We start from the raw sequence: 18,361 nt of genomic DNA on the forward strand, positions 1-18,361 counted from the left end.
GCATAAGTCCATTTATTTTTGAACATACACAACATTGAACATTGCACAGTCGTCATCACCCTCTGCCTCTCCCACACTCATGGTGCAACAATAAGAAACAAATATAACAGGAAGAATAAACTAAGGTGGAACAACAAAATCGCAATTTGAAAAGAACATGGGTGAAAAGAAACGCTCATGCTGAGCACAAATTTTGATCAGGGGCCGCATCCCACAATCCCCTGCTGCTAGCAGACCCAACATGCACATGGCCGCCACCACAATATATATATATGGAGATTGTTTACTATAAAAGGCTTCAGAATAGCATGGTATAGATCCTTTACATTAAAGCCATGAGGGTTGTTAAACCCTTTTGCTGAGTTATCCTAATAAAGTAGAAAATCTGCTTGTCATCTATTCCTTTAACTTTTATCTCTCATACTGGGTAGGTGGTCAAATCTAGTTTTTATTATCTTAAAAATTTTGCTAAAATCCATCCTGTTTCTTTCTTTTGTTGACAGGGTGAAGCTAATTTTATTATTTTATTTTGAGTAGAATGATATAAAGTCCCCATTTTTATAGTCTTCCAAATGTTACATTAACATCCTCCGGCTTCTCCAGAATCCCGCTGTACGCAATCTTTGTAAAACCAGAAGGTAGCCTTGTTTAGACCAATATTAAGAATCTTCCAATGGTTCCTAGTGGGCTTCAAGCTTGACTCAGGTTGTCAAGAACTAGTGCTGAAGGAATAGAATAGATTAGAAGCTTTAATAATCTCGAAAGAAATTTAAAAGCGGCCAGCTGTTTGCATTCACAGCCACAAGATCTGGAAAAAAACAATAAAAATAAACTCTAAAAAAGAATAAAACAATAAAAACAAACAAAGATTAAAATCTGCTAATAAAAAATGATTGAAAATATGAATTCCAAATATAATAAATCCAATATGCAGGAGACCCCGCTTGGTGGCAAAAACGTAAACATTTAATAAATAAACTTGAACATGAAAAAAATCCATGGAGAAAGAAAAAAAGATGACAAAGTAGATGACCTAACAATGAAAAACCCAAAGCCATTAACACAAATCAAGACACCTGTGGATAATTGGCAGCCTAAACCTGGCTTGACTGACAGAGGGAAAACCGTAAAGAGAACATGACAAGAACCAAGAACCCAACTGAGTAACCAAACTCAAACATTCTTTCCTCGTGAAAGTACTTCTGATAGTACTGATAGTAGTCTTGCACCTTCTTATCTTGTGAACCCTGAGATCTTTCAGCACAGATCTGTTCATTATTATACCTGTGAGCATGGAGAGGAATCATTTTAGTCCTTTTGTCCTTGTTTATGGAACATATTGTTGGACAATCTGAAGGCAGAAAAGAGCATGGGGATTTTTAAGAATAGATCTAAGACCCACATCTTCTCTTCAGGCTTTCAACTAATACTAATTGTTTTTTCTTCTGGCTTTATTTTTTTTCATAGTATTATTAAAAAAGATGTTTCATTTTCTTGATGTCATGTTATTATAGGCTGATGTTTAATTAATTGTTTTCATTGTTTTAGGGTAATCTTTTTCCAGTGTTTCATCTGTTAGAATTATCTCCTTCAGGGTCAGCTGGTGTTCCACAGCTGTAGCTCTAGCAAGAGACCCAGCTCGCTGCCTTGCTGGTTTCCTCCCTGGGTTGCTGGGTTGTAGACCAGCCCTACAGCTACTGCCAGATGAAGAGGGTATAACAGTTAGTCCTTCCTCCTAACTGAATTTTCTTTTCTCTGCTCAGCCTAATGTTTAACTCGTGCTAAAAGGGCACGAGGGGTGTGGGAGTTGTGAGCAGTGTGGGGTCTGTTTTTAAATTTTATTGTGCTACTGTGTATTAAAAGTGCTGACGATTGGGTTGATTTGGTCCATCAGCCGGTTGGTTGAAGGAGAGTTGCTGTCCCACCCTTCATTGGGCCACCAACGCATTTAAAGCTGGGTTAGTGGGGGCAAACATAGAATAAAACACCAAGCTGAGGCCCCCAATAAGGGTTTGGAGTGTGTGACAGGGACAATATTAGATAATATAGGTTACTGCAAACACACATCTCTAACACATCCAGCAGTTAATGTCTGTTTGGTTTAAAAGAGCCATGAATGAATTAAGTTTTTTTGAACTGGGAGAGAACGTAAAAAGGGACAAACTTGGAAGCTTGTTTTACATCTTGCAAGAGCTTTTCTGCAGTTGCTTAAGAAGAACTGGAAAAACTGTAGGCTTGAGTCATGAATTTCAAGTTTACAGAAATGTGTCAATGTTAAACAGCTGTTGTGATCAGGGTTCAGGGCGGTGGTGTGCTGGTTAGCACTTCACTTCACCTAACACAAAAAGAAGGTGCTGGCTCCAAAATGTGTGGGTTTTCTCCGGGCACTCCCGTTTCCTGCTTCACATGCTTCACAGATTAAGGGATATTTCATAATCGTCCTTAGGTGTTAATGTGCGATTGCAGGACCCTGCATCATTTCGACCTGTTCAGGCTGTACCCTGCCTTCACCCAACAGTAGCTGGGTTGGCTCCAGCAACCCCATGACCCAGAAAGAGATACAAAGAGTTCTGAAAATGGATGAATGGAAGTTTATTGTAGTGATTGAAAGCCAGCACAGGTGCTCAGGGCTGCACAGTGGTGTGGTGGTTACCAACCTCACTTCATGGAGAGAAGGTGCTGGCTCAAATCCCTGCTGAGTCCTTTCTGTGTGAAGTTTGCATTTTCTCCCTGTGGGGATGAGTTTTCTCCAGGCTCTCTCTTGCAGGCTTAAAACATGCTTCATTGGTTGTCCCTTAGGTGGGAGTGTTTAGCCTTGCAATAGAATGATAAATTGTCTAAAGCAGGGGTGTTATAATCCAGGGCTTGAGGGCCGTTGTCCAACATGTTCTCCAACCAACCTGCCATTGAAGCTCCTTTTCAGCCAAAAACACCTGATCCAGGTAATCAGCAGCAGATAAGGCAGAATTTCCTGAAAACCAGCAGGAGGCTGGCTCTCAAGGTCTGGAGTTTGACACTCCTGGGTTTAAAGAGTTCCCCAACTTCACCCCGAAGTCCTTAGCAACTGCTGTGACACTCCGTATAAGTGTTCCACATAATGTGGCACTTATGGAGCTGCCCCAAATATTATATTTATTCAAATGTCTTTTCAAAAACATGTATTTTTCCCTGAGTGTTTCCCTGATCATCCAAAAATTCTCATTATCAAACATAGTTGTTCCTGAATCCAACAGAAACCTAACGCTGTCTTTGTTAAATAAAAATATTTTAAATAAAAAGTGGCTCTGGAACAGTGATAGGGTAATAATCTGCAAATCTGCTCACATTTAGGTACAAATTTATGTTTATTTACTAAAGTTTTAGAATTAAAGGTTAGGTAACGTTAAACCCCCTTTCCTTATATCTTTTTTTAGAAAATGAATTTTTTCCTTTTCACTGCATTCATCTTATTTTTGTGAATGAAGAAAGAATGCAAATGTGAACATTATTTTCCTTATTTGAAACCAGTGTTTGGTTTTTACTTTGTCGTTTTTGTTTCTGGAGTTATTGAGTGTATATTTTATCGAGCAGCATAAAACGCTGTAAAAGTTTTTCACTTCATTTAAACAAAACAAATTAGATTTCCGTACGAACTGCAGTTATTAAAAAGTTAATCATTTAAGCTACTTCAAAACTAAATTAAATGTGAAAAGGATTTTACACCTTGAAAAAAAGGAAAACAAAAAAAACTTTTGGATCATTTTACCTTTTGCAAGTAAGTGCACAGAATAAAAGTATATTCACATCCATTGTATTTTACTCACAGAAGTTGCAAAAACAACATTTCATATCTCGGGCATCCGTTTAAATGCACACTACTCCGTGATGAAAATCAAACAACGAGAACCACAACATCCAGCAGCAGATGACAGGCTACAGAGTCATTCATCTGCCAGGAGAGTGGGATCGAAGGGATTGATCTGCGCCCCACTATCTCATCCCTGTTTTTACCCTCTGTCAAACAGGTGCCAAGGGGAGATGGATTGTGTCTGCAGAAAGAGTGGATTAATGGCAGTTGTAAAGAAATGGGGGGGGGGTCTGGGTACAGCTGGGATTGGTGCCCTGTTGGTGGAATGGAAGTGGCTCCAGCAGAAGACAGAGGATGCCAGTTCACTGCTGGTAGGCTTAAGAGCAGAAAAGTAGAGATGGAATCCTCTCCTATCTTATGCTAAGGTCAGTGGTTTAGAGGACTCCAATAGAGAGGACAACGCAATAGAAAAATTAGAAAAGACAAACTGAAACATGATTCAGCAAAAAAAAAAAAAAAGTTGGGGGGGGTCTTGGGATGTGGCCATCACCAGTTAAAACATAGTAGCACATACAAAAACCCTTAAAATCCTACTCTGATCATATTTCTCATAATCCATCTGATTCTCTCTCCCACTAGCTTAGGGCCCTCACAACCCCAACCTAACATTATCAATGCAACAAAAATGGAGAGCAATGTTAGAGTTATTTGGCCGTATAGTTGTGAGCCAGATGCCAGCCAGGACGAGGAAAACATATACGTACATGGATCTGGTTGTCTGCAAGTGGATGCATAAGAATGGAGGGAAGCAGGGAGCTTGTAGCCTTGTAGCTTCTCCATCACAGCTTTAAGCGTTTTTAAGTGGCATCTTTTCATCTGCTCCTGATTCTCATCAATTTTAATAAAGAAATACTCAGAAAGGCGGTTTTAAGCTGAATTAAATATATACATATTTGCACTCTATTTGCTCTGTTTGCTCTCTAACTTAATGAAAAGTGCTGCAACAACCCTACATGTTGTTACTAGTGCTGTTTAAAGGCCTCTCATTCAGTCTTGTTTTGACTTCCATATTTATGAATTGATTATTAGCCAAAGTAATAAATATGCATGTGCGAGATGATGATGTTCACAGGCTCAACATGGAGCATATGAACTGTCATTGTGCAACTAATGACTCAAACACAACCCTTTGTTCAATTTTCATTAACTTGCTGTGAGCTTACTTAATATCTTCCAATTAAAATTGATATTTTCTGTGCATAGATAAGTAAACAAGGATTGGATTATTCTAATTATGAAGACAAAATGTCAAAATCCGTCTTGATATTGCATTGGCGCTAACAGCTAAACAAATGAGGCTGACCTAATTCTGTGTTTCTGCCAATAATAACATAATCATGGAAAAACATTCACACTGAAGTAGACACACTTTAATGGGATTTGAATGAATCTTTTAAAGGGTATGGTCAAAAAATCAGCTTGAAAGGAAGACTGTTAGGGTTTTTCTTATTGGGAACATGGATCTATGAACAGAGAATGGGAAATCTGTGGATCCTTTTCTCTCTGCAAACTCTTCTGTCAAACAGCTCTGACAAATTCTTGATGCAGCATTTTTTTCTAGTTTTTTACAAAATAGGCTCATCATGCTAAAAAGGTGTGGCTTTTCCCAGATTAATAATTGCTCAAATGGCAACAAAGTTAACAACCTATTTTCTCTCTATCTCTGCATCATGTACTCTTTCGCTTTCCTTTGTTTTTTTCATGAGATTGTCTCATCAGGTATTCTCAACAAATAAATGCTTCTGCACAGTTTCTTACAAATTTAAATTAGGAACATCAAAATACGTTCAACTGTTACTCTCTGTGCTTATCGGATAAAAATGAATGGCAATATAATATATGAAACACTTTAGGTACGACTTTATTAGGTGTAATATATGAGATGACATGTTACCTAAAGAGTCTGGCAAGTCACACAAAGTCCACATTTGTAGTTGTAAATTAATGTTTTCTTTTTGAAAGAAGCGTTGTGATGTGATAGTGGTTTAATTACACATGACAGCCTGTGATTCAGGATACAGAAATAGGCTGGAAGCAGACTTCACAAGTACACAAGGTGTGAGAGTCTGAGTGTCTGCTACTTTAACCTCAGGCTGTTTTAAGGGCAACATCTACAGTCTTAGAATGGAAAATGTGACATGGGCTGGGCTTGGTCCTAATTATCACAGTCGACAGATTTAATTAAAAGTGACTATCATTGAATAGAGTCACCTGCACTGTATTTCGTAGTTTCTAGAAGGCAGGCAGGTGCACTGAATTGTCCAAAAATGTCTAATTTTCTGCATCAAAGAAATGATAATGGCAATTTTTCACAATCATGCACATGTCACCGTTTGTCTTTAAGACAAATAAACCTTTTTTTCTGTCCTACTTCATCACATTGTGACCTTTAGAAGGAAATAAGTGTTTAGGGGGTGGATTTATGCCAAAACATCATTTGTTACTGACTTTAGAAAAGTTTTATATTCAGTTTGATATTTATGTTGAAACACCTGTTTGTCCAAAAAGGGAAATTATAAAAAACAAAAAGGATAATAAATGTAAAGGCACATGTTTATCTTTAAAAGCCAACCATACATAATTTTTATTGAATAATTAGTTAAAATTTCTGATGAAGTTTACCTATACTTTTAAAGCATGTAAGTCATACTGATTTCTTCTATCTTAATTTTAACCTGGGATTTTTTTACATTACTGGAAAAGATTTAGAAATTTGTAAATATAATTTTTGGTAGAAACAAAACATATGCAGGGAAAGAAAAGTCAGATTCTTCTTTTGGAGATTGCAAAAAAATATTTTTCCTTTCATGTAGATTACAATTTAATCTATATATTGCAGTAAACTATAGGAAAACACGTGTAAAAAAAATATATTGGGAAAAAGTCATGTCAGAAATGTGGTTGAAATTTTTTCCGCTCAGTGGCTAGTCCACTATCTCTCAGCCTCAGCTGATCTAGAATCTCCCCCAGTAGAGGGATTACTGCCTCTTGTGACCAAGGTCTGCCACTGATGAAAAAATGCTGCAGTAAAGTGAGAATGGATGTGTGGGTGGAATTGGGATTGGGATTTAAGCGAACTGGAGACAAGGCAGAACCACAGGAAGAAGGGTTGGCTGGTGTCTGACGGATCGTTTTCAGTGAACAAGCGAGGGGACTTGGAGTACTTTTTCTGCTCTCCCCAATTGTCCCATTTGTCTGTGTCACAGCAAAATACAGATGTGTAAGTGTATAAGAGGAGTTTTTTTTACATTTTAGGTTCTTCAAATTAAGGTTTGCAACCCGGGCTAAGGCTAGGGTTTAATTAGATTGGTCCATTTTTACAAGCAGTATTAACAGTTAGAGGTTTAAAAAGGCTTAAAGTCCAGTAAACAACATTTCACATTTATTATTATATTTTACGCCTGTCTATCAAAAGACTTAAGAAACTATTCTTCTATTATTATTGCCTATGAAGCAAAACATTTATTAAAAAAGCATGTGAGCACATTTTTACAGCTCCAACTGTACTCCCTTTTCACTCAGACACTTCTGACATTTGTCTTATCGTCTTAAAAAATGTCTGAGTGGATTGCAGATGTCGTAAACATGTAAATTTCAGGAGACAGTTCTCCCAATAGAATGCCATGCCATTACAAGATAGGAAGTCTTACTTCTGTCACATAGAATCAGATCAGTGTATTTTAATGCTTAGAACTGAAAAAAGGTCATTCTTAGGTGATGCTCATTTCTTAAGAGGCCAGAGAACATAGTAATGATCTTAGCTTGGTTCCGCTGTTTTCTTCTTTTTGGTTCTGAACTCGCCACCCTCTTAATCTTTGGTACACATCGGCTGAAATGTCCCTCGCAAGCCTCATGTCACAAAGAATAAATTGCCTTTGCTATCAACGAGTCCAAACAACAGTGAAACATCATTATTTTGCTACAATTGATGACGTCTAAAGAAACACAAGTCAATAGTTTCTGAAGCAACGTCTCCAGCGCCTTGGAGGTTTGTTCACGAAGGCTCCTTCTCCCATTCTCATCTGTAATTTTGATCATGGCTGATGTATGACAAGCTTGAAAAATGTACTTTATACTAGGGTGGGTGTAGATTATAAATCAATGTCGGCCAAGTAAAATCCTAAAATTCTTCCAAAAAATAAATAATGAATTAGTAAAAATTTCAGTGTCATCTATATCAGTGGTCCCCAAACCCCGGGCCACAGACCGGTACCGGTCCGTGGGTCATTTGGTACCGGGCCGCACAGAAAAATTAAAATAACTTACATGACTTCCGTTTTATTTATTTCGGAATCTTAAAGATGTTTTATTTTGAAAAATTGTCCGATTCTCTGTTACATTAGTCTATGTTACTCTTGACGCAGGCCAATTCGCTCGTCTCGGTCACATGATAGGATACCGCTAAAATAAAACCCACACTGTAAATTGTAATAGCTTTCCTGACTCACATATACTTAGTTAACTTTACTCATTAATATAAAATACATACTTCTTACTAGGTTTTGTTGAGTTACAGTCAATTGCAGGTTGAAAATAACAATTTACTTAATTGTTTGAGTGCCGCTTACTTGAAACAAGCAAGTACCAACAAAGGATGCAATGACGTTATCACACCAGTGAGAGGCAGCAGTGCAATAAAGCGTACCTAATGTGCAGAAAAAAAACGAAGAAAAAGAAGCGGCACTGCAAGAGCATGCGTACTATCTCGGCGCCAATTCTCCAGATGTGGAAAGACGTTGACAGGCCACCTACGTTTTTATCCGGAGCTTCGTTACTTTTTTGAAAGAAAAAGAATAATAATAAGGTAAGTAATCAAGCATACAACATTTGAGTGAATGTTTTTTACTATTACTGTCTGTTGCTAATTGTTGCTGAGCTCCTTAATGTGTAACAGTTACCAAATAATTTTGATTTTATTCAGATCTTGAAGAAGATGGTTTGGGCTTTTTTTTAATTTTCATTTAAAAAAATACGCTACACCATGGCGCTGCACCACGGCGGGGCGGCCGTTCGTGCAGCGGTCGTGGTGCAGCGGTAGGGCGGCCATTGTAAGATTGCAGGTACGATTCCCGCCTTGCACGCCCATGTGTCGAAGTGTCATTGGGCAAGACACTGAACCCCACCTGGCCTCTGGTGGGAGGTTGGCGCCAGTTTTCGGCAGCGGAGCCGCCAACAGTGTGTGAATGTGTGTGTGCATGGGTGAATGGGACTGTGACTGAGCGCTTTGGGCCTTCGAAAGAGGGTAGAAAGCGCTATAATACGCCATTTACCATTTTACCTTTTTTTTTTTTTTTTTAACATATAAAACTATCAGGTACCACAACGGTTCCTGGATTGATTAAAAATTTGTTTTAATTGTTCCAAATACAATTATGGTTTTCTATTTTACCATTTTCCCTGATGCATTCCCATCTGTTGGCATTGGTTTATAAATGATTAACGTTACAAAGCTGTTGAAATGGCGACATTTACTGTTATATGTACCAGTTTATGCAGAGATGACGTTTGTGATTATTTTTGATATTTTTTGTGATTTAACATTAACATTATACTATTGTTTTAAATTCAGTAAATTAAGAATATAATACAAGCACTGTAAAATGTTTGATATACTGAGCCGTCTTCTAAAATAAGAAACATAGTAATGTTAAAAGTGAGTTAAACTAAGAAATGTTAATATCACATGAAAGTTTTCTTTTACGATATTTGTTTGTACTGGCACAACATTACTGAAAGTTATCAGAGGAAACCCTGTTTCAAAATGATCTGTACTGAAGTCACACATGCATATTTATAGAACTGTGTATTTAAAGGTATATTTTCTGTAATGCTTGCAAAATATGTACATATCAAGGAATGTGTCTTTAATTTTGTAAAGCAGAACCTGTTAATTAAATTTTGTTCTTTTTTTTTTAGAAGAAGTCCTTCTGGCAGCTGCCTCCTGATTGGTCTTCAACAAACAGGTCTTGATACACTGGTGAGGACTTTATATTTTGTTAATATTTTGTTGACTAAACCAACTTAAAATATTTGTCCACCTCACATAATCTCTTGCAGATGCAGTGGAACTGTAAGCACTGTGTTTTTTCTGCAAACAAAAGAGGACTTTTGTTAAAACATTATCGTCTAAAACATGGAGGCTTCACTCGACAACAGCCAATACCATGTCTTCATATGGATTGCTTATGCTCTTTCAAGTCTTTTAACGCACTCAAAGTGCACTTATCTTTTTGGCACTCTCAATCAGACAGACAAACAAGTGAACCCAAAGTTGCGTTTCACTGCCAGTTATGCGAGTATGTGCGTCCCTGCACTGAATCTGAGTTTTTCACTCATTTACGCAGTCATTTAAAACTTAAACAAAGTGTTTCATGCCCATATGAAGGCTGTCAGTTTGAGAGTAATATATATTCAACATTTAATGCTCACAAAAGCAGAGTACACAGTGGGAGTTCTACAACCCAATTTAAAGGTCCAATACTTTCAAACATTGAACAATTAGATCAACTGACTGAAGTGGCTGAAGAGGTGCCTTTACAGGATGACAATTGTGTAAATGAGTCTGTAGATGACATGCAGGACTTAGATATTCAGTTAGAACGTAACCTGGCTTCATTATTTTTGAAAATGCAAGCAATCCTGCATATATCTGAAAGCGCTGCACAAGAAGTAATCCAGCAGATTAATCAGATTCAAATGCTTTCAGAGCCATTACTACAAAATGCTGTCCAGAAAATTATCAGTCATCACTGTAGTGATGTGGATAATTCCATAGTAAGTGACATTGTTAGTGTAGTGTCACAAAGTAATGTCCTGCTGAAATTTACCAGTGCAGAAGGATCCCTGTCAACAGCTAGCAGAAGAGCATCTTATATGCTGCGAGAATTTCCAGTCGTCATGCCAGTTGAGTTTGCTCTTGATAAAGATCACTCATTTGTTTATGTCCCCATACTGAAAATGTTGAAGACATTGCTCAACAATAAGGACATTTTGGATAAGGTGCTGCACGCAGAGGGGATTTCACCCGAAGGATACCACTCATTCAGAGACGGCTCTCATTTCAAAGAAAATATTCTTTTGAATGTAGAAGAATGTAGGATTGCCCTTGGTCTATACATTGATGACTTTGAAGTTGCTAATCCAATTGGAACCTCCAAGAAAAAACACAAACTATGTGCCATATATTGGGTACTTGCAAATCTTGATTCCAAGTATCGGTCGGCTCTTCACTCCATCCAACTTGCACTTTTGTGCAAAGTTCACACTGTAAAAGAGCATAGCTATCATGAAGTTCTTCGTCCTCTCATTCAGGACATTGCAACTCTTGAGGAAAGTGGTGTGTATGTTGAACGATTAGCAGAAAGTGTTAAAGGCACTGTACTTTATGTGGCAGCGGACAACTTGGGGGCTCACTCTTTGGCAGGATTCCATGAGAGTTTTGCAGCAGATTATTTTTGTCGGTTTTGTATGTGTAAACAACATGACATTCAGGATAAGGAGGTCAGATCTGGTCTACTTCAGCCAAGGACAAGAGAGAACCATGAAAAACATGTGCACGAGGTTTCCCGTGACCATCTTATGGCAAAACATCATGGCGTAAAAAGAGGATGTCCACTATCTGAAAAATTGACACACTTTCACGTGGTGAACGGTTTCCCACCTGACATTCTTCATGATTTTTTGGAGGGTTTAGTACCAGTAGAATTGTCACTGTGCCTTAAGGATTTGATTGCCAAAAAATATATTTCTTTGGAGTCTTTGAATAGGGCTATTAGGCAGTTCCCTTACACATTTTCTGATAAAGCTGACAAACCACAGATCATTCCAAAAACTTCCTTCTCTAGGGGAACTACTGGGGGAAATGGTCATGAAAATTGGTCTCTGCTGAGGCTGCTTCCATTGATGATAGGCCATAACATCCCTGAAGGAGACCAATCATGGGAGATACTGATGCTTCTTAAAGATACACTGGAGTTGGTAATGTCAGCACACTTTACGGAAGAGTTAATACACATCTTGGACTGCAAAATCTCAGAACATCGTGAGTTAGTTCAGAAAACTTTTCCAAACTACAGACTTCGTCCCAAACATCATTTCATTGAACACTATCCTCAAATGATACAAATCTTTGGCCCTCTAGTAGATGTGTGGACAATGAGGTTTGAAGGGAAGCACAAATTTTTCAAGAAAGTTGTGCATGACACATGCAATTTCAAGAATGTAGCACATAGCTTAGCTGTAAGACACCAGAAAATGATGGCCTTCCATTTGGATTCCTCAACATTCTTCAAGCCTCTTTTGGAAATTGATAAAGTGAGATCAGTTATGGTCACATCTTTCCCTGAGAATGTTCAGAGCTCACTGCATCAGCAAAATGGCAAGCAATCTGCAGTGCTGGTTGCATCATCTGCATGTGTTCATGGTGTAAAATACTGTGCAGATATGATTGTCTCTGTTGGCAGTTGCTCAGGTCTTCCAGAGTTTAGACAAATAACACACATTGTGGTTATCAACACAGAAATTATGTTGGTCTGCAGGATTTTGAGCTCCTGGTACATTGAACATTTGCGTTCTTATGAATTGTGCTATGGTGGGGCAGGGTGTCTTACAGTGACCCATCTGTCTGAGCTTAATGATGTTTTCCCCTTATCTGCCTACCAAGTAAAAGGCAATGTGTATGTGACCCTGAAACGTTTCATTCTGTGCTGAATGAAAATGTATCAAATGGCCACTAAAGAGAATTTCTTTTTTTTCTTATATTTTTTAAGAACAATGGAAAGCTATAAAGTAAGACTCATCCTAACTGAACAGGACATAAGGAAGTTGTCACTGGATGCAAAACCCAAAAATGTTGAGGAGCTGAAGATAAAAATCAAAGAAAAATGTGATCTGCAGTATGATTTCAATGTGATGTATGAAGATTCAGACTTTGACAATGCCTTCTGCAACCTTGAAGACATAGGTGACCTACCAGCTTCAAGAGCTACAGTGAAGGTAATCCCATTGTTGGTTACCGCCTCAACCACCAGCATGTCTGATGACTCCTGTGTTTCCAACGATACAGTGATTATGCCCACAGACAGCTCATCTACAAGACACAATCCATGGCCAGAGATTTTTTAAATTTCCAGATTTTTCTGTCGATGTAGAATTCAGACTCAGACAGTCTAATCTTCAATATCTACGAGACCAGACGTACCTCAGTGTAACAAGAGACATGAAGCATAGCATTTTAGAAAAGCTTGCTGAAACTATTTACAAGTTTGATGCGTATCCGAATAATGAGCGTATTAATTCTGTGGCACTAGCACTCATTAACAAACATCCCTGCCTTAAGGAGCAAGGTTCACCGGATGGGTGCTCTAGCTGGAAGCACAGCTTAAAATTCAAAATGGGAAACTATCGGACTAAACTAAGAAAAGCAGGATGTGTGGAGGTTGGTGTAAACGGAGGCAAAACAGGTGGCCCGGGAATGGCAGCAAAAGGACTGAAAAGGCCAAAAAGGTCTGAGGTAAATTACTTACCAGAACACCCTGAGGGACAGAATGGAGACAGCCTAGAGGCTGTGAGACAGCTTCTGGTTGAAGAAATGAGGAAAGTGAACCCTAGTGGAACTTTCATTGCATCAAAGATGGACCTGACCTTCTCAATGCGAAGACATGAGATTGTGGATGCAGAAACTCCAGTGAAAACATTGATGGAGCGGTGGCCAGCACTTTTTACTGAGAGACAAGTAAGTACTTATTCATATTCCTTTTTTGACCATGAGAAACTGCATTCTGTTTAGGTTTGTCTTTAGAATTGACCTGTAGCCCTGACCAAACATTAACAAATGTCCACACTGTCTCAACCCTCAATTTTTTTCTTTTTTTGTTGCATGTGTAGGTGTTTGCAGAGTTTAACAGGATAGTCACCACAGATCTGCATTGTAACTTTTATGGTGCTGTGGATCGCTACACACCACGCTTTGTCACAATCTTCAAGTCCAAGAAAGGGACCGTTGGAGAGAAATTGGATGAGCTTATGCAGCAAATGAATACAGGGGTGAGTTTACTGCAGCCTTAATTTTGTTTATTATTCTGTGACAGAATTAGAGCCGGTTTAGCTCGTGCTGGTTTGCGGCGCCTTCCGTCCGTGAAACCAGGGTTCGACTCCGGGCTGCTCCCTCTTCCCTTCTCTACCTCTGCCGGTTCCAAGCCCGGTTTGAGAAGGTTGCGTCAGGAAGGGCATCCGGCGTAAAACATTGCCAAATCTACCATGCGACTCGTTCGCTGTGGCGACCCCTGATGGGAGAAGCCGAAAGTGGAAGAAGATTCTGTGACAGAATTAATATAAATAATGACAGAATTTAAATCTTTGGGTGAAGTAAGCTAATTTATTTTTATTGTAGCTGTAAAGTTTCATGATCTTGAACTTGATCTCTTTTTTTTTTTCATGTACTTCTAGAAAGAAGCAGATGTGACAGCAATGCGCACTCTTGTGCTCCGGGGCTTACCTATCCTGCTTGGTGATGATGCCAGTAACTTCTACAATACCTGCAATGTAAGTTCTCATTGTAAAAAAAATTTAAAAGGGTTACTTCTTCCAAAAAATAAAAATCGTCATCAATTGCACTTCTGGGCTCCGAGAGTTGTTTGACCAAAAAATTATACAGCATTTCTTTAAAAAAATAATAAAGGTACCCTTTTACTAACTTTTGACTGGTAGTTTATTTGCTGCACTTTTACTGAGACAACACTTAAGATTAATCTTGATTACATCCTATGAGTGAAGTAAAAAGACAAAGGCTTCAAAATGTGGCAATTCAGTGTAAGCTAGAAGGGTGATCAGAGAATATAAATCAGGAAAACTTTACCTTTATTTTCATAGCATTTATACAATATAAAAGTAAGTTCACAGTGCATTAACTAATGTTAACAAGATTTTAATAAAGTATTTGTGTGTAAATGTGTATTATATTTGTAAGGATATTAAACAATCAATGTCAATTAAGTAAAAAATAAAATATTGAAAAGTCCATGAAACAATTGATCTTATGTCTGGTAACAATTGTGACCAGTAGTAGAACACAGTGGGTCTTGGTCTATGGTGTTAAAGCATTTGCAAATTCACAAACCTCCAGCAATTAATTTAAGACTGTTAAATAGAAGGACAAAATAGCATTCATGCAGCATTGCAGCACAAATGATCAAATAAAATGATGAAAAAAGGACAAATTCTAGGAAAATGCAAGGTAATTATTATCAACTTTATAATAAACTTAAATAAATAACAAGATAGATAGATAGATATGATGTAAAACTGTGGATTTTCACGTTTCCCTGTTGTAATATTTGTACTGTTTGGTTTTATTCAGGCATGTGAGGTTGATGGCTGGCCACAAGTGTCCATTGGGGTGCTGACTGTTATTGATGAAGAAGAACCTCTCATTCCAAATAAACTGTACCTTGACCCAGTGTCTACTGCAGTCATTGTGGAGGGAGGTATAGTACTGGATAATCTGCAGAATCTGCCTCAGGCAATTTGCATCTTGTTTGGTCTGTCTTATGCTTTAAATTTGGAGTACCCAAAAGGCATGATCAACACTTTCAACTTCATTCAGAAAGTGATGCTTGGTTTGGGACAGAACAAACTGCCACCAAAACTACAATCTCTGAAAAATCTCCTGTTGAGCTGAGATGTAATCAAATGTGAAAGAGTGAAAATTGACATTTGATTTAAGAAAAAATGTTCTTTGATTAAAAAAAAAAGTTCTGACAGTGGAATAAGAGTAGTTGATAGAAGAAAAAAAAGGAAAACTAAGTCACTTGTTTAAAATTGTCAGCCCATTGGTTCTTGAGCAAGTTATGAGGCTGCCAGTGTAATCGATGTTTGTCAGAGACATTGCTTTTGGCACTCGTCAACTCGTTGGTTAAATCAAGTTTGGTCTCTGAAATGTTGTTGATTTAAAGTTGTTAAGATTCAAGGTATGGCCCATTTACTTAGATTTTATATACATTTATTTAGATTTTTGTACTGTAAAATATTTTTGTTTTAAACATTTTAAAAACCTGACTATTTGCATTAATTTTTACCCCAGTGCGTGTGTACCATCCTTGTGTCAGTTGTTAAGAAAAATAAATATATTTACCTTTGAATTGTATCATTGCCTTTAATTTATTTGTCCAGTTGCAAAATTTATATTTGAAAAATTGAGAAACTATTCTCTGTGATTTATAATAGATGATTGTTAGCACTTAAGTTATTTGAGTAACGCTTGCTTGGTTTTTTTAAGGCAATCGGTTTGCATGGTTTTAACAAGTAAACTGGATTGCCTTTGAAGTAAAGTAAACTCGGTAATTCCAAGTTGTCTGCAGAATACATCAACTTAGTACAACTTGCATAAATAAGTTAGGAATACTCACGAAGTGAATTTTACTTGAAATTATTTAGTTGTTTAAAATAGTAATTCTGAGTAGTCTATACTAAGACAAGTACATCTAAAGTAAATGATTAAGTAGACCATACAAATTTGTTTTAAGTTACTGGAACTCTCTTGTAAGTGTACAATACTAGACAGGCAATTGTAAGTTCTACATACTATTCCTATTTCACCTTACTTGGTTTTTTCAAGGCAATCGGTTTGCATGCTTTTTTTAAGTAAGGTTTACTTATTGGATTTTACAGTGCAGGAACTATCAAAATGAAAAAAAAAAAAAAGTTTTTGGAAAGTTTCTTTGCCAAGTGGAAAAGGCTGAGCTAGGAGACAGAAGAGGAGCCTTCGTCTTCCAAAAAAGAAAGCTACATTTAATAGACAGTATCAGGAGTCCTGCTTAAAATACGGATTTATCCCAACGGGAGATTCCCTCGAACCATTCAGCATTGTGGTGAGTTGGATTTTCCATGCACTTATTTTGAAGGAATGTTTAAATGTTATAATAATAGAGACCAAGGAGTGTTGCGGGCAGAGAGAACGTTGCTCATGTCATAATTCGTGTTTATTGTTATGTTTAGAAAATACCACAGTTTTCATGCAAGTCATGTTATTTTGTTGTACTGTAGTGTCGGTCACGTGCACGTTTGGTCTGCTGTCGGAGTTCCGCAGGCTGCAGGGGTTACTGTCGGAGCTGGCATCACAGGTAATTAAATCAATCCCCTTTGCCTGCTTTGGTCAAAGTAGGGTTGAGCATGGGTGTTTCTTTGTGCCTACAGGTCCTTTCATCTGGCAGTCATGTTGTTTCACCCTTAGTTATTTCTTCCTGTTGTGTTTACTTCTTTTTAACACCAGAGGATGATGACACCTGTGCGATGTACAATGTTTTACGTGTCAAAATAAAAGTGCAGAGTACATCTTATCACGTGTCTCTGCCTTTATTGCAGCGTTTCTGCAGCGTGTGTCCACCACAGATAACATACCGGTCTGTGAGAATTGTGCCAGACATCAAACTGGTCCGTGGTGCAATAAAGGTTGGGGACCGCTGATCTATATGATCACTCACTAATTGAGTGGTTAGCAGGAATACAAATGTGTTTTTCTCACTGATACCTAGACTATCATAATTTTTAACATGCGCTTGACTTAAAACACTGTCCAATACTGATAGATTTGTTTTATAAATATGAACACTGTAAAAATCAGTGAGAATTTAGCAATACATCCTTGTTCACATGCAGAAGCTGGCATTTTCTACCAAAAATGTCTCAAATGTTTGTGGACAAACATTGAAGGACAAGAAATCTCAACTGAGTCACTCATTTAATTGAGTAAATTTTTTTTTGTCTTTTCAATAGTTTAGTACAACGTAGTTTTAGGGCCAAGGTGAGAAAAAAATTATGGAGGATAATTTTGTTTGTTTTGTTCCTCACTAACAGGAAAAAAGGGCGAAATGTCGAGATTGAAGTTGAAATAGATTTAACCCGCTACACCAAAGTTGTCTGTTTATGGTAAATGGCGTATATTTATATAGCGCCTTTCTTCCTACAAGGACAAAGCGCTTTACAGTCACAGACCCATTCACCCAGTCACACACACATTCACACACTGGTGGCCACTCCGCTGCCAAACACAGGCACCCGCCAACCACCAGAGGCAAGGTGGGGTTCAGTGTCTTGCCCAAGGACACTTCGACTCATGGGCGTGCAAGGCGGGAATTGAACCTGCAATCTTACGATCATGGGTTGACCGCCCTACCGCTGCACCACGGCCACCCACACGTTTATCGGTGTCAGGAACTGGTGGTGGATGACCCAAAATGCAGGAGACCAGGGTAGGTGACAGGAAATAAAACATTTAATAAACAAACTGAAACATGACAAAACTATGGGGCAAAACAAAAAGGTGATACAACAGAGCAGATGACCTGACAAGGATGACCAGAAACCAAGACACTTAAATAGGCTGAGGGTGATTAACTGAACTGAAGACAGCTTTGGATCATGAACCTGAAAACTGGAGTGACTGACTAAATGAAAACCAAAAACATGACCAAGAACAAAACCACAGAATCCTTACAGTACCCCTCCCCAAAAGGGGCA

The 18,361-nt window shown here is 38.1% G+C and overlaps 1 protein-coding gene across 5 annotated transcripts; it reads left to right on the forward strand.

Moving 5' to 3' along the window:
- Positions 1-8,265: 8,265 nt before the first annotated feature.
- Positions 8,266-15,943, forward strand: LOC111946275. Of its 5 annotated transcripts, none has more exons than XM_023954944.1 (6): positions 8,280-8,651; positions 9,764-9,824; positions 12,616-13,580; positions 13,733-13,891; positions 14,294-14,389; positions 15,204-15,943. In XM_023954944.1, the coding sequence occupies exons 3-6, from the start codon at positions 13,065-13,067 to the stop codon at positions 15,522-15,524; spliced, it is 1,092 nt and encodes a 363-aa protein (XP_023810712.1). In that variant the 5' UTR covers positions 8,280-8,651; positions 9,764-9,824; positions 12,616-13,064; the 3' UTR covers positions 15,525-15,943. The 5 variants fall into 5 exon arrangements, 3 of the variants coding, with proteins under 3 accessions (XP_023810712.1, XP_023810713.1, XP_023810711.1); XM_023954945.1 differs by having other exon boundaries at positions 9,767-9,824; XM_023954943.1 differs by having other exon boundaries at positions 9,764-13,580.
- The last annotated feature ends 2,418 nt before the right edge of the window (positions 15,944-18,361 follow it).

Source organism: Oryzias latipes, chromosome 5 (genome assembly GCF_002234675.1).
Source record: "Oryzias latipes chromosome 5, ASM223467v1".
NCBI classification, from domain to species: Eukaryota; Metazoa; Chordata; class Actinopteri; order Beloniformes; family Adrianichthyidae; genus Oryzias; species Oryzias latipes.